This window comes from Electrophorus electricus, chromosome 10, assembly GCF_013358815.1.
Source record: "Electrophorus electricus isolate fEleEle1 chromosome 10, fEleEle1.pri, whole genome shotgun sequence".
NCBI classification, from domain to species: Eukaryota; Metazoa; Chordata; class Actinopteri; order Gymnotiformes; family Gymnotidae; genus Electrophorus; species Electrophorus electricus.
Genome location: NC_049544.1, coordinates 7,832,318 through 7,845,881, shown reverse-complemented (window position 1 = coordinate 7,845,881; position 13,564 = coordinate 7,832,318). Strand labels below are relative to the sequence as shown.

The window sequence follows — 13,564 nt, the reverse complement described above, 5'->3', positions numbered from 1 at the left end:
ACACATTAACACACAGTAATAGTAGATCTTTTTCTAACCTATCTAAACAAAACTGAACTTAAGTCTAATGGATAGCTGGTTACAAAATATGTGAATAGAAGCCTTGCGTGAAGCATTTCCATGACATGTCTTACTGGATCTGCAGAAATATTAACCTTGAGAATAGGACAAAGAAATTCCATACGCCAAACACAACAAACGTACAACAATACTATTTTTCTACTGTTACATTGGTGGGATTGGTCACAGCAGTTCGGCCAGGATCAGATATCTTTGTATTATTGGGCAACAACTACACACTGTAAAAATGTAATTTCCTTGGTAACAGTCTTAGCATAAGCTGGTGTTTGAAAAACAGTAACAAAAACTTGTGTAATAGAGTTTGTCTCCCTCAGGTGGAATAACTTTGCATTATAGTAGTCTATACAAATAAAAATATTAAATAAAAACATTAAGCTTGATTCAAGATTCTGAGTCAATTTGTATTTAAACTTTTTTAATTAAAGTTAAATATAGTATGGAATTTATAGTACACAAAAGCAGCAGTACATCTTTCATATATTGCCAACAATGGCAAGAAGTATGCACTGCTTGAATCCATAAGATCAAATAAATTGTTATAACAACATAGTTGACAGTTGGAGCTCTGCAATTCAAACTCCATGTCACTTCTTAACTCAAAACTAGTTAGAATTTTTACTTTGATGAGGGGTTCCCATTATCTGACTACCATATATATTATTTTAAAAGCATAACATGTTTTTGTCAGTTAACAGTATGTTTACTGACATGAACAGTAAATCTGCAGAACAAGGCAGAACGACAGAAAAATGGAGGGGCAGCTGAAAGAAAGAGACCCACCACACCCATACCATCATCTTACTCCAGGTTTTATCTCCGATCCTTTTAAGGCTGTGAATTGGTTTTTCCTCCAAAAAGGTGGAATCTGTGCAAGAGGGAAAAAAAAAGCCCTCAATGACTTTGGAAAGCAAAGGACAATGGCAGCATTTAAAAGAAAAAGACCTTCTTTAACCTTTCATCCATTTTAAAACAGGCCTGCTTTTCACATCACCATAATGTGATATACAGATTTACAAACAGAGGCAATAAAAAATAACTACTGTGCACTCTAGAATGTTTGCAACCCTTGGTACAAATGAGCCAAAATGGCCGTTATATATAAAATGCATGAGAATTACACTGAGTTGTCAGTTAATTACCTACATTTAATCTAGAAGTTTACCTATATGCTACCAGTCCTTCGGTGGATTCAGTGTACTCAATTCATTAGCTGATGGTAGCTTGTCTTGTTCTCTTGTTTTTTCACATGTTTTATGATATAAATATATATTAAAGGTTTCCAGATAACTCATAAGGAAGGGTGACTAAATGAACACGGAGTACAGGACACCAGTCCAGTCTAACTTAAGGAGTACAACAGAGGTACTGCTCTGGTTTGATTATACATTACAATTTATTGTGAGATAAAAAAAAAAAAATCTATATATATTAAGGACCTCCTTTGGCGTTCAGAACGACAGCAAAGTGTTATGGCATAGATTTTACTAGGTATTGAAATCATTCTTCAGGAATCTTTGCCCATACAGACAGGGTAGTTTCTCGCAGATGTCGAAAATTAGATGGAGGTACTGACATCCTCTGAAGAACCCATTCTATGCCACATCAGAGATGTTCTATAGTATTAAGATCTAGGGACTGTGCAAGGCAGGGAAGCAAAGAAAACTTGCTGTCATGTTTCTGGAACCAATCTATGATTATATGGCCCTTGTGGCATGGTGCATTGCCCTTCTGAAAGTGCCCTTCTGCCTCAGGGTAAACAGCTGCCATGAAGTGATGAACTTGGTCGGCCACAATGCTTTGGTAAGCCCTATTGTGCAAACATCCATCCACAAATATCAGAGGACCCAGAGTATGCCAAGAAATCATGCTCTACACCATTACTCCACCGCCACCAGCCTGAACTGTTGACACCTGACAGGAAGGGCTCATCAAATCATACTACTTGCACCACATTCTGACCCTGTCATAAGCACAGTGCAACAGAAATTTGGATTCATCTGACCAGGTGATGTTTTTCCACTGCTCAGTGATCCAATTTTTTGAGCTCCTTTGCCCACTGGAGTCTTGCCTTTCTGTTTCCTTTAGACAGCAATGGGTAAAACAGAAATTGTCTGCTGTTATAGCCCATCCTTGTTAAGGAAAGACCAGGTGTGTGTTTTGACATGTTAGTTGGAGCCCCAACAGTGCATTTAGCTGAAATTTGCTTGACTGTTCAACAGAATGATTCTTGACATCCTCATCTGCCTTCTTTTGTCAGTGAGTTGTTTATATCCACAGGATGCCCTTTCACTGTTTTATCTTGATCACACCAGCACTAGAAAAAAACCCACATGGTAGGCAGATTTTTAAATACTGGCTCCAGCTAGTCTAGCACTGATGGCGATACTTCACTTAGATAACACTAATTTCCCATTCTAACATGGATTCACACTGAAACTGATCCACAGAAAACTTGCTTACTTATACTGCACTCTAATTTCCATTCAGAGAAGCCCCAATCATGAAAAGGCAGGCGTATATAAAGGCTATATCCCAGTTATAAACATAATGGACACACCTAACATTAATATTAACTACACAGCATTGAGTAGGGCTACCTATTTGCCTTATGAACAAGAAATTATGGAGTTATGGGCAGTAGCAAATACATGACCATATATAGCAATCATGCAGTCTAATACTCCCAATGGATGTCATACCACTGTGAATGTTAACAGCTAGCAACACCTATTATGTGTTGAAGACATTCTTTGGCTTTCCTGGATGTGTTTTACTGCTAATACAGACATATTCAGATGTAAAAGAAAACAGTAAAAACAACTACTGTGTTTACTGTGTTTCACTGTTCAGTGCTCAGTGGTTTGGATTTTGGTTTCCTACAGCCAACTTCATCTCTCAACACTTTCGCAAAGATTACTTTGTGTTGAGACTGGTAACAGAGGTACTTATTTATCTGCTCAGCTGAAGCCATAGTTTTGTGGGTATAGTTGTGTGTGTCTTTCTAAACATTCTTTCCCATTAAACTTTTTTTTTGTGTGAATTTGCCACTGCAATTAAAGTGATAACTTAATAACCTTTTTGGAACACTGCTTATTGCCTTCTGGAGCTTTAAAACCTCAAATATCAAAGTGCTGGTCCTCAGGCCTTTTTATGGCTTTTTAACCTGATCTCACTACTTGCAAAATTGCCATATTATAGAGCAAATTGTGATTTAGTTACTTAAACATTAAGTTAAAAACATTTTGATGAGGTGTCTTAATTTAGACATCCACTGTAAGAAATTAAAATAAATGGCAAGCATCTTGTGTATATTTTACTGCAATGTATAGTGTAGATGGTTTGAACAGTAGAAAACCACTAATACACTGGATATTTGTAAATGCTAGATACATCTTAGAGTTGCCAAGCCTTCAAAAATAATTGAAGCACATTTTATCCGGCATTTTTGCATTTTTGAACTGATGATGCTAATGATTCTGGAAGGAACTCTATTCCATGTTATTTCAGAAGGAAAGAAGCACTGAGCTGAGGTGAGCCTATGAAGTGCTTCTCTGTGTTGAGCTACAGTGTGGGAGCTGCTGTTGTGCGGGATCTTACTGGAGGAAGAGAGGTGGGCTCTAAGTGTCGTCCTAGGAAGGAGAGCAGGCGCCTCCAGATAAGCCCACTTCCCAGGAACATAAATCCCGTCACCAACCAAAACACACGTGGATCCTACACACACGCATTCACCCAGACATACACAGACCTGTGTCTAATTCATAGTCTGAATGGGTCCACTATTACCTGAAAAACAAGTACAGCATCTACTTGGAACTATGGGAATTGTAAGACTAAAACACATCTATTAAAACAGTATGGTTGTACAGTTTTAAAGATTATACAGAGCCAGCCATGTTCATAAGAGAACAAAATGTTCTTGGAAAGTCCCTTTATTTAGCTGAGCAGTATATAGCTACCTGACTGAACACAAGGCATTGCAAGCAACTTCCTGCTGCTGTTCATGCTGCCAAGTTACAGGAAGCAAATGGCAATCCCATCAGAACATGAACTAACAGAATACCTTTATTACACCAATAGAAAAAATCCACTTACTTCTTCAAAGGAAGACTCAAGGTTCATGCCAAATGCCACACCCATCATGCCAAATAAGGACAGAGAGAAAGTCCCCATGGTGAGCTGGAGGTTCAGACGCATCATCACATTTCGATGACTAGTGTTAGAAACAAGGAAACTATAAGAGAGCCTGGTACATAAACACATGATCTCTGCAGATGCCTCATTTTAGTCATAGGTTCACTAAAGAATGAATAGGTAAACAGTACAGATAAAAAATTGAAAAGCACACACAGTATGAAGTTGTTGGCATTTGACAGGCATTTACACATTCTTTTCAAATGGATTTGTGTTTGGTGGTGGGGGCGGGGGGGCACTAATAATTTATGCAAATATATTTAACAATAAAGTGTTTTAAAAAGACCCCAATCTGTAGAGGAACCTAATTAATGATGTTGGTCTTATTAATGTATTTAAAAACAACACCATGAATAAATAATAACTTCTTTGATAAAAATAAAATTTGCTGGAATATTAAAGATGAGAATGAACAAATCAAAGATGGCATTGTTTCTGTTAGTGTGGACATGCCATCTGTATATTACAGGTACCTGTCTAGGTTGATGAAGATGACACTCTCTGAGTCATCAATGAGCCCCTTCATCTCCCGTGCTTTATTTCCAAGCTCATCTGCCTGCATGAAATAGTTCTCCAAGAGCAACTCCATCTCATAAGCATGATCTATGTGTAAATTACTCTCCTCACTGCCTCCATAGGCAAATGAGCACACACATGCATTCACAAACACATGTACAAAACCACACATGCATAAATTGAAATGAGCTTTAAAAAAGAGAGAAAACCATAATTGCAACATTATCAAGCTATACAATTGGTTTATATAATGCAGCCATTTGTCCAAATGCAATAAAAAGGTGAGTGTTCATTTCACTTACAACACACGTGGGTCAGTCCATTTGGTGAGACACAGTTCCTCAATCAATTCATCTTCATCGAGGATCTTCAACAGGCTGTCCTTAAATACTTTGATGTCAGTTTCCAGTTCAGAGAGGCTACGTGGAATTCAGTTATTGGAGTTTAAGGCAGATAGCCAACATGCTTAAAATCAGACAAATTACCATTTTAATTTTATTTACGTGAATAGCATAAAGATGCAAACTGAAGTCAGAAAAACTTGATTGTGTGCGCTCAATTTTCTAAACCTAGACATGGGAAACAGTGCTTCAACAGCAAGAAGGCCAAAATTAGATTTAGATTACAAGCAAAACCTTATGACAAAAGCAAAACATTATGACAAAAGCAAGCATTTACAAGCAAAACCTTAAGACAAAAGCATTGTGACAAATGCTTAAGACAAAAACATTGTGACAAAATTATGACATTATGACAAAATTATGACAAAACCCTTATGACAAAAGCAAAACATTATGACAAAATGGAATTGTTTTCTTCTCTAACCTCTTACTGTTCAGGAGAAGCATGTGAAGTTTACTGCGGTCTGCAGAGAGAAGCTTGGGATCCACTAAGGACTCCAGACAGTCCAGGATCTGAGGCTGCACCTCATTTAACCTTGTCTGGAGTGTGCTTATCTGTATCAGAACACACATACACAGGAGAGCTCTCCAATCCCATACACACACCTAAGTCTCTGGCCATGTTTTTCCACCAGAGGTCAAATATTCTGGACAAAGATATCATCATCATCCTCTTTGTCAGAATAAACATGACAAAGCTTCCTATTCAGAATCAACACATGACTGTATGTGGTTACAATTCAATGAGAAAACAAGTCCATTGTGTCACAGTTTTACTCTAGAACTACTTGCTTGCTCATCGCAACCTCAGTACATCACCAAATGCCAATCATTTACCCTGTGTTGCAAAATGGCCTCCAGGGCCCTGAACTCAAAGGGCAGTGAGTAGGTAGCCAGGGCTCCATCTCCTGCTAACTGGGGTCCGAGCTCCAAAACCAGCCACTTCTCCAGACCCAGCCCACGGAAATCCAGCACCATCAAACACTCTGGAGTTATTACAGCTTTGAGGGACTTCAAAATACAGAAATAAAGACTATTTGGAAACTACTCTTGCAATTACAGTTTTCCAGACTTTTTTTCCTTTGATCACAGCAAAGACGTGAGAGAATGAGGTTAGTTTATAGTCTGTCATCTCATACATTGGATGGTACAAAGCATTAAGATAGCAAAACTTTGAAATGTGTCACTAGAAATGACTCTGGTGTTTGCCTTTAGCCAGCAAACCACTAATAAAAGAAAACATGACATACTTCCATGCGAATGATGATCATATTACTGCGTGATGTGATGCTGCTGAGGTGTTGGAATCTCAGGTCTCTTGCCTGCAAGCCAAGCTCCTGATAGAACTCTGTTTTCTTTTTTTCTGAGGAAAGAAAACAAATGACACTTGACAGCTCTTATTTACAACAAAAACACTGCCACATTGTTTCTGGACATGAGTGAATAAACAAACTTACCAAATGCAGTGACATTCCCATCTTGCTCAAATTTCATCTGTTGAGCAAAACAGTCCCTGCTTAACTGGTCTCTCTGGCATTACACACACCAAACATCTCCTGTCCTGACCAAGGATATGTGCCTTACACATCTGAATTATCATGATTATATGGACAGAGAGCGCAGCTGTTAAATAAACACTCAGACAGTAAGCCAGTGGCCTGACCCTATGATAGCCCTGATTTCACACTCACTTTAGCAGATTTATATACACCACTGTTAATACAGCAGCAAAGGTATCTACAGTTAATACATGATTGTGTTTCAGTTCTTACAAAGCAACTTACACTATGCAGGCATGCTAAGAGACAACCAGATATAGCTGTGGCTCTCTAACCACTGGGCTGGTAGCACCACCCACCCCAAGCAGTTTGTGATCTTACCACAACAAAAACAGGAGCCACACTGGACAGTGCTGCATGAGAGGCATCCGTAACTCTGTCACGACAAAAGAGGGCTGGGGGGGGGGGGGGGGATCATTTGCGTGCATTTTATTTTGCACAGAAACAGAGACAAGTCAGATCAAGTATATCATTTAACATTAACCCTTGCTTTGCTGCATTTCTAGATTAAGTTTACTTTTCATATCACTTTATTAAAGCCATTATGTAAACGCTCATTCTATATTTATTACATTTATAAATAAATAACAGGTCTACACCAAAAACCGTGAGACTATTTTTAGGTTATAAAATTCTGTTTAAAGAAACTTGCGTTCAGTGGTGCACTTCCCAACAATTTCTTATCATTGTTATCAACATTTACAAATACCGTTGGGTCTTCGCCACGTTGCCCCTCCCAGAACAAGATTGCTTTGCGTTCCTTTCCATGAAGACGTTGATTGATGAGCAGAAAGAGGACGTTTTAAATGTGATCTTGAGCTTTTTAAAGTCCAACATCTTGTAAAGATTCTAGCAAGACTCTCGCGACATATACATCTCATACACGCCTCCATTGTAGTCAAAGAATGGAAACCCCGTTAAAAGTTCATTTTATTTTCCTGCGACATGTTAGTTATAGTAGCATATTCCAGATGTATCCGGACAAAACTTAATTACTTTGACTTAGGCTTTGTAATAAGAACCATGTGCGTTTAGTTTGACTTTCTGGATATTCGAAATTTGGTTGTTGCGTTTTAAACTTACAAGAGAAAAGGCCAATAAAAAACCCAAAAAATGCAAACCAAGAGAAGCCATATGCTATAGCTACTTTGCTAGTTTGAATAGTGCACAAGCAATGGAGATAAACAGCGCTATGCCCGCTCCTCTTATTCACTCACTCTGCACTGTCCATGTATAGTACGGTAAATTATGTAAGATGGAAGGTATTCATCTTTCAACATAATGTTTTTTTTGTTTTGTTTTGTTTTGTTTTGTTTTACGAAAGAAAACTGCACATGTCTTCGGAAGTACGTAATGACGAACAACACCAGAATGCACTGGGGTTCGTAGAGCTATACGGAAATGGAAATGTCATTGGTTAGGATTTCAGCGCGTCCGAAAACGACGATCTCCGCCCACATTTGCCCACTATAATCTTTAAACAGCTAGACACATGCACAAATTATGTTACCTTAAATAGTAAATTTAAGGAAACAAGGCAGGTTTGTAATAAGTGTAATCAATACGTAGATCTAGTGATATCGATTTTTAAAATCCTTATTCAGTCTGTTGCTGAGCGTTGGTGCATTGATGGCGACGCACTCATGTAATTTGCTTTAGATCAGTTATACTCCGATCCTCTATGACCAGTGATAACAGGCTGCAATGTATTACGTTATCCTCAATAGAATGAGTAACTCCAATTCTTCCTGTTTGTGTTTGAGCATCGTTTTATGAGATCTGGCATTAGATTTGCATTTTTTCTTTCTGCGATTTTTCTTAATTTTTATTTTTGCTGGAAATGTTTCCTTCGTGCTATTCTAAGCCCAAGAATGGGTCTCAGTTTAAGATGTCGTACACGAAAGTTATATTTGGAGTGTTGGTTGTCTATGTGCTCCATACGTGCTGGGCCATATATGGCTTCGTGTATACAAAACCGTGTGAAGGTGCAAAAGGTGACCACTGCGTTACATCTTATCTGACTACCAAACCGAGACTGCAGGTGAGAGAATATTTGTTTCATATATGGTCTAAGTTACTGTATGTATTGTATTCTAAACGCATTGGTCTCAATGCAAAAGCTTAGTTTCTATTCGACCCTGGACCCTAATGAAGAGAGTGCGCACAGGCTCTTGCTCAAAGTGGACAAATTTGAAATTCACACCAAGTTTGAAAGGCAAGTTATTCGTTCTAAGTAAATGCATGAAATGTGTTTTTGGTTTCCCCATCTGGAATATTTATGTGTATACTTGATGTAAAATAGCAATGTTTCATATTAGCATATCATTTTGCATATAATTTATCAGCAGCATTAACATATTATTTGTTATGATACAGATTAGATTATTTGAAAAACAAAAAACAAGACACACTTCTGCTTTTGTGCAGCCCTGAGAAACTATTTACACTAAACTGCCCTCCATCTTCTCTCAGTATTACAAGGTTTGTTTCACATTACTGCATGCTCTGTCTTGGAAAAAGAAAGGTGACCGTCTCATTTCCTGAGATGACTAAGAATGGGACCATCCATGCAGTGGTGTTTGTACACAAGAGTGGAGTATCACCATGGAAGGACAGTAAACATGTGCGACTTGTGACACGTCTCACCTTTCAAATGACTCCTCTTGCTCCAGCGGGTAGCCCTGGCTCTACTGAAGAGGCTCATAAGGTAATGCTGTGCAGTAATTACTAGTTTTTGGTGGCCATTCAGGTAAAGTTGCACTAAACCCCTTTTCTGTGTTCTATTATGGCTGTAGGGAACAGAAGAACCAAGGCTTGTGTCATACTGGAAATCGCACATTACTCTAAACATGATGACAGAGGACTTCACTTTTAATAACGCAGCAGTGCCCAGTGATCTGCGCAGATACATGAAAATGTGAGTTTCACACCTAAACCAATCCAGTTTGTGCACAGTAGCTGAATGAATTATAAAGGACAGAGTAAGTTATGAATAATATAATACTACTAAATTAAATTATGTGATACCAAAGTTTTGTAACAAATTCACTATGTTTTTATTCAGAGTTGAAGATGGAAAAAAGGACAAAAAGAAACTATACCTGCCCCTTTTACTCATTGATGAAATGCGAAGCAGACTAAAAGACTTCAATGTATGTAAAATTACAGTGTAATACTGAAAATTATAAATGCTTTTGGTGAATATATAATTTTTATTCCTGTATTTTTTGTGACTTTTATGAAGGAGATAAACATTACTACAAAAGCAGCCCCCCTCATGATATCATATGATACAATAACGCTTCGGAAATTTAGAATATGGATTCACATCCAAGCTGTCATATTCTCACTCAAACATTTTGGTAAGTCATTTTTTGTACTGTTAAAATGCTTTAGACGTGGTGGCATCAATTTAACATCAAATCTATATTTATTGTCTATAGACACATTTTCAGCATATAATAATTCATTGCTCTATTAACTAATTTAAATATTTTATTATATTATTTAATATTTATGAGTTTTCAGGATTTTCTGAGAAGAACCTTGATGAAATTAAAGCTATGTTTGTTGAGAGTGGCGTTCATATCTTGGTTTTGTCTATCTTGGTGCCAGCATTCCATGTAAGATTATTTCTATGTCATGTCAATATGAATACCATATCTTTTGTAATCTTTATTTCCAAATATTTTACATTTATGTAATCTTTAACATTGTATATTCGTGGTGATTTCATAAATGCCTTGCAATGTTTTATAGCTCTCATTTGAAGTCTTTGCTTTTAAAAATGATGTGAGCTTTTGGCGAGGGAAGAAAAGTTTAGCTGGCATCTCCAAACGATCAGGTGCGATCAGTTTGCCTTAAATACTCCAACTTGAATGAATTGTGAGGTTTAGTAGTGGAAAAACTACATACAATCTAAAACCCCATGTGCTCTTTCGAACTGTGTAGATTTGTTAAGCCCAAATGTTCTGCTCACCAGGGTTCTAGAACTGAAATGAATGTAGATGTCAGTCTAGTTAATCACAGTTACTCTTCAGATACTTGCTTACATGAAAAACAGCAAACATTTGTTTCAAACTGTGTTTCTACAGTGATCTGGAGGTGTTTGAGCACTTTTGTGATATTCCTTTATCTGCTAGAAGAGAAAAGCAGCTGGCTTACTCTTATTCCCATGGGAGTTGCAGTTTTAATTGAGGTATTGAAGCAGATTTGTCTGTTAAATGCTGCTTTCACTAAATGTAATCTTTTATTCTAAAATGTTTTTCCCCATGTCTTTAGTTGTGGAAAGTCAGCAAAGTCTTTGCACTTCAGCCCAGTTTTAAGGTAAATTCTTCTAATGATTAGTAAGTCTGATTTCATTTAAGTATAACCTTAATATTACTGTAAGTCATTTCAGTAGAGTATCCTATGAAACTATTACATGGTTAAAAGAGCTCTATGTACAGCTCAGATATGTGAGTTTCCTGCATGCATTGTAGATGTGCTGGAGTATTCCAGCAGATTATTGTTCACTGTGCTGTCCTCTTTAGGATGAGAGAGATGAGACTGAGCGAGCAACAGAAGAATATGATGCCAAGGTAGTGAAACGATTTGTCACTGAAAAGCAATGACAAAAAAGGAAAGTAAAACTTAGATGACTTATCTTAATATTTTTCCTTTCTCAGGCAATGAAATTCTTGTCATATCTAATGTATCCATTGTGCATCAGTGGGGCCATGTACTCTTTCTTATATCTCAAGAATAAAAGGTATTGTACAATTTGACTGTTAGTATTTTGAATTTTAAATATTTGCTAGATTTTACTTTATTACTATTGTCTATTTTCATATTCTTAGTAGTTGGTACTCTTGGACCATAAACAGTCTTGTCAGTGGTAAGTTTTTAAAAATAATGAATCACTCTTTTTGCAAGTTTATTCTTTTTCACTGAGTGTTAAAATGTCAAATAAATTACTTATTATTATTTTTAATAGGGGTTTATGCATTTGGATTCCTATCTATGGTCCCACAGTTATTTATAAATTACAAGGTTTGTACAAGGTTTAGAGTTCACCTCTAAATTCACCTCTAAATTGATTGCATGTTAAGGGTCTGTTTTGTGTTTTGTTACAGCTAAAATCTGTTGGCCAACTTCCAATTTCAGTATTGCTCTACAAAGTAAGTTTATATTGATGGTTTGATATCAAAATATGAATCTACCTTCAGAAATATTCAGTTTTAAGTAGACTATTAATGACTGTTAATATGTCTTATACAAAATTACAGGGCCTGAACACATTTATAAGTGATGTATTTAGTGGAATTATAACCACTCCTGGACCCCATCAGTTGGCTTGTTTCAGAGATGATGTGGTCTTCCTAATCTACCTCTACCAGCGGAGGTATGTAACCCTATATAGCTAGATTTTAGAATACACTATTGGGTATCTCCAGTTAACTTTAACATTGTGACTTTTGAAATATTCTGATGACTGCTTTGATATATTTCAATCAACAGGCTAGTTTCTGTTTGTTACAGCTTGTATTTCTGATACATATACTTTTAGATATTCTTATTGCTATTCTCATAATGAATCTATCCATTGTATTTCACATTGTGTAAATGTTAAGTCACTTATTAATATGTTACATTCTGGCCAGGATTTACCCTCTGAACAAATCTAGAGGTCGAGAGTATGGGGCTTCACATAGGAAGAAACCTAAGTCAAAAACACATGAAGACTGACTACATGCATCAGCAGAGGTACAGGAAATGCTCAAGCTATGAGCATGTATGACTGTGAAGTAGCACAGTCACTGAGTGTGAATATGGAAGATGACTGAAACATCTGTCCAAACTTCCTCTCTGGCTCTAACTTTCTTGGGCCTGAAGACTCCCATAGTATGCAGTCTAATACATCTACCATATTCTAAAGCTTGAGAGACCACAATTTGAATGTAGCCCTACTGCATGACAAGTCATTTGACACTGAGTGCTTTGGTTTTAAGAAAGTTTATTTTTATTATTATTATTATTAAATCTTCTGTTAAACTAAACAGTTTAGCCTTAACATACAGATCATGTAAACTACATATTACATCCCACCAGGGAAAAATACTTGCTACATTTACTCTCAAATAATTAGTGTAACTGCTCTAGACTCATAGTCACTGAGAAAGTGACTATGCATGCAAAGGCTCATCTGGATTAATATAGGAAATGACCTACTTCACCCAGAGCGTTAATGAAACCGCTGCTATCAGCATCTAGCAAAAATAGTGTCAAACCTGTGAACCAGACACCTATGATTTAACTGGCTTCAACTTAATAGATCAGTACATTTTTAGCCTACAATCTAATGCACTAGATTGTAAGAGGCCCTAAACCTATAGCTCAATACAGATGCTGCATTTGTTTGCAGCATCACCTGTGCTTTAGATTCCTCTAGTGTTTGTTTAGAGACCGCTTCATAACTGAGGTAGACGAGAATATACAGGAAGTACTGTAAAGAAAACAAATACATTTATCCATAAGGCAAGCCATGCTTCAGTTTGTTTGTTTTAAATATAATTGTTTTGAAAACATTTAATCATGTCTAATAAAAATCTTAATGAATTTTAATTGAAACTTGATTGACAGAAGAATGTGCTGTTTTTTTCTGTTGTCACATAATAGCTCTCATTCATATCAAACAGAAAAAAGCTTTATTAGGGCCTTAAAGCAAACACTTTGGTTTAGATAATTCCCACCCAATAGCAACTTAATACTAATCAGTCTATAATGGTTTAAACTCTTTAGATCTTTCATTTGGCTCAATTTGTTTTTGATGTCACC

The 13,564-nt window shown here is 36.8% G+C and overlaps 2 protein-coding genes across 5 annotated transcripts; one reads left to right on the top strand and one right to left on the bottom strand.

Annotated features, from left to right (window-relative positions):
• Positions 1–479: 479 nt before the first annotated feature.
• mrs2 (magnesium transporter MRS2) lies at positions 480–8,095 on the bottom strand. The gene is made up of 11 exons (XM_027023211.2): positions 7,458–8,095; positions 7,070–7,143; positions 6,647–6,683; positions 6,440–6,552; positions 6,027–6,200; positions 5,614–5,744; positions 5,091–5,207; positions 4,746–4,898; positions 4,174–4,291; positions 3,679–3,792; positions 480–946 (listed from the first exon to the last, which is right to left on the bottom strand). The coding sequence occupies exons 1-11, from the start codon at positions 7,639–7,641 to the stop codon at positions 875–877; spliced, it is 1,287 nt and encodes a 428-aa protein (XP_026879012.2). The 5' UTR covers positions 7,642–8,095; the 3' UTR covers positions 480–874.
• Positions 8,096–8,202: 107 nt separating this feature from the next.
• On the top strand, positions 8,203–13,362 carry LOC113585626 (cleft lip and palate transmembrane protein 1-like protein). Of its 4 annotated transcripts, none has more exons than XM_027023223.2 (17): positions 8,203–8,789; positions 8,869–8,963; positions 9,269–9,455; positions 9,544–9,665; positions 9,813–9,900; positions 9,993–10,110; positions 10,277–10,371; positions 10,508–10,592; positions 10,843–10,946; positions 11,030–11,074; positions 11,281–11,328; positions 11,416–11,498; positions 11,590–11,624; positions 11,724–11,779; positions 11,863–11,907; positions 12,016–12,131; positions 12,391–13,362. In XM_027023223.2, the coding sequence occupies exons 1-17, from the start codon at positions 8,589–8,591 to the stop codon at positions 12,473–12,475; spliced, it is 1,608 nt and encodes a 535-aa protein (XP_026879024.1). In that variant the 5' UTR covers positions 8,203–8,588; the 3' UTR covers positions 12,476–13,362. The 4 variants fall into 4 exon arrangements, with proteins under 4 accessions (XP_026879024.1, XP_026879022.1, XP_026879025.1 ...); XM_027023221.2 differs by having other exon boundaries at positions 11,587–11,624; XM_027023225.2 differs by lacking the exon at positions 8,869–8,963 and having other exon boundaries at positions 8,710–8,789; positions 11,587–11,624.
• The last annotated feature ends 202 nt before the right edge of the window (positions 13,363–13,564 follow it).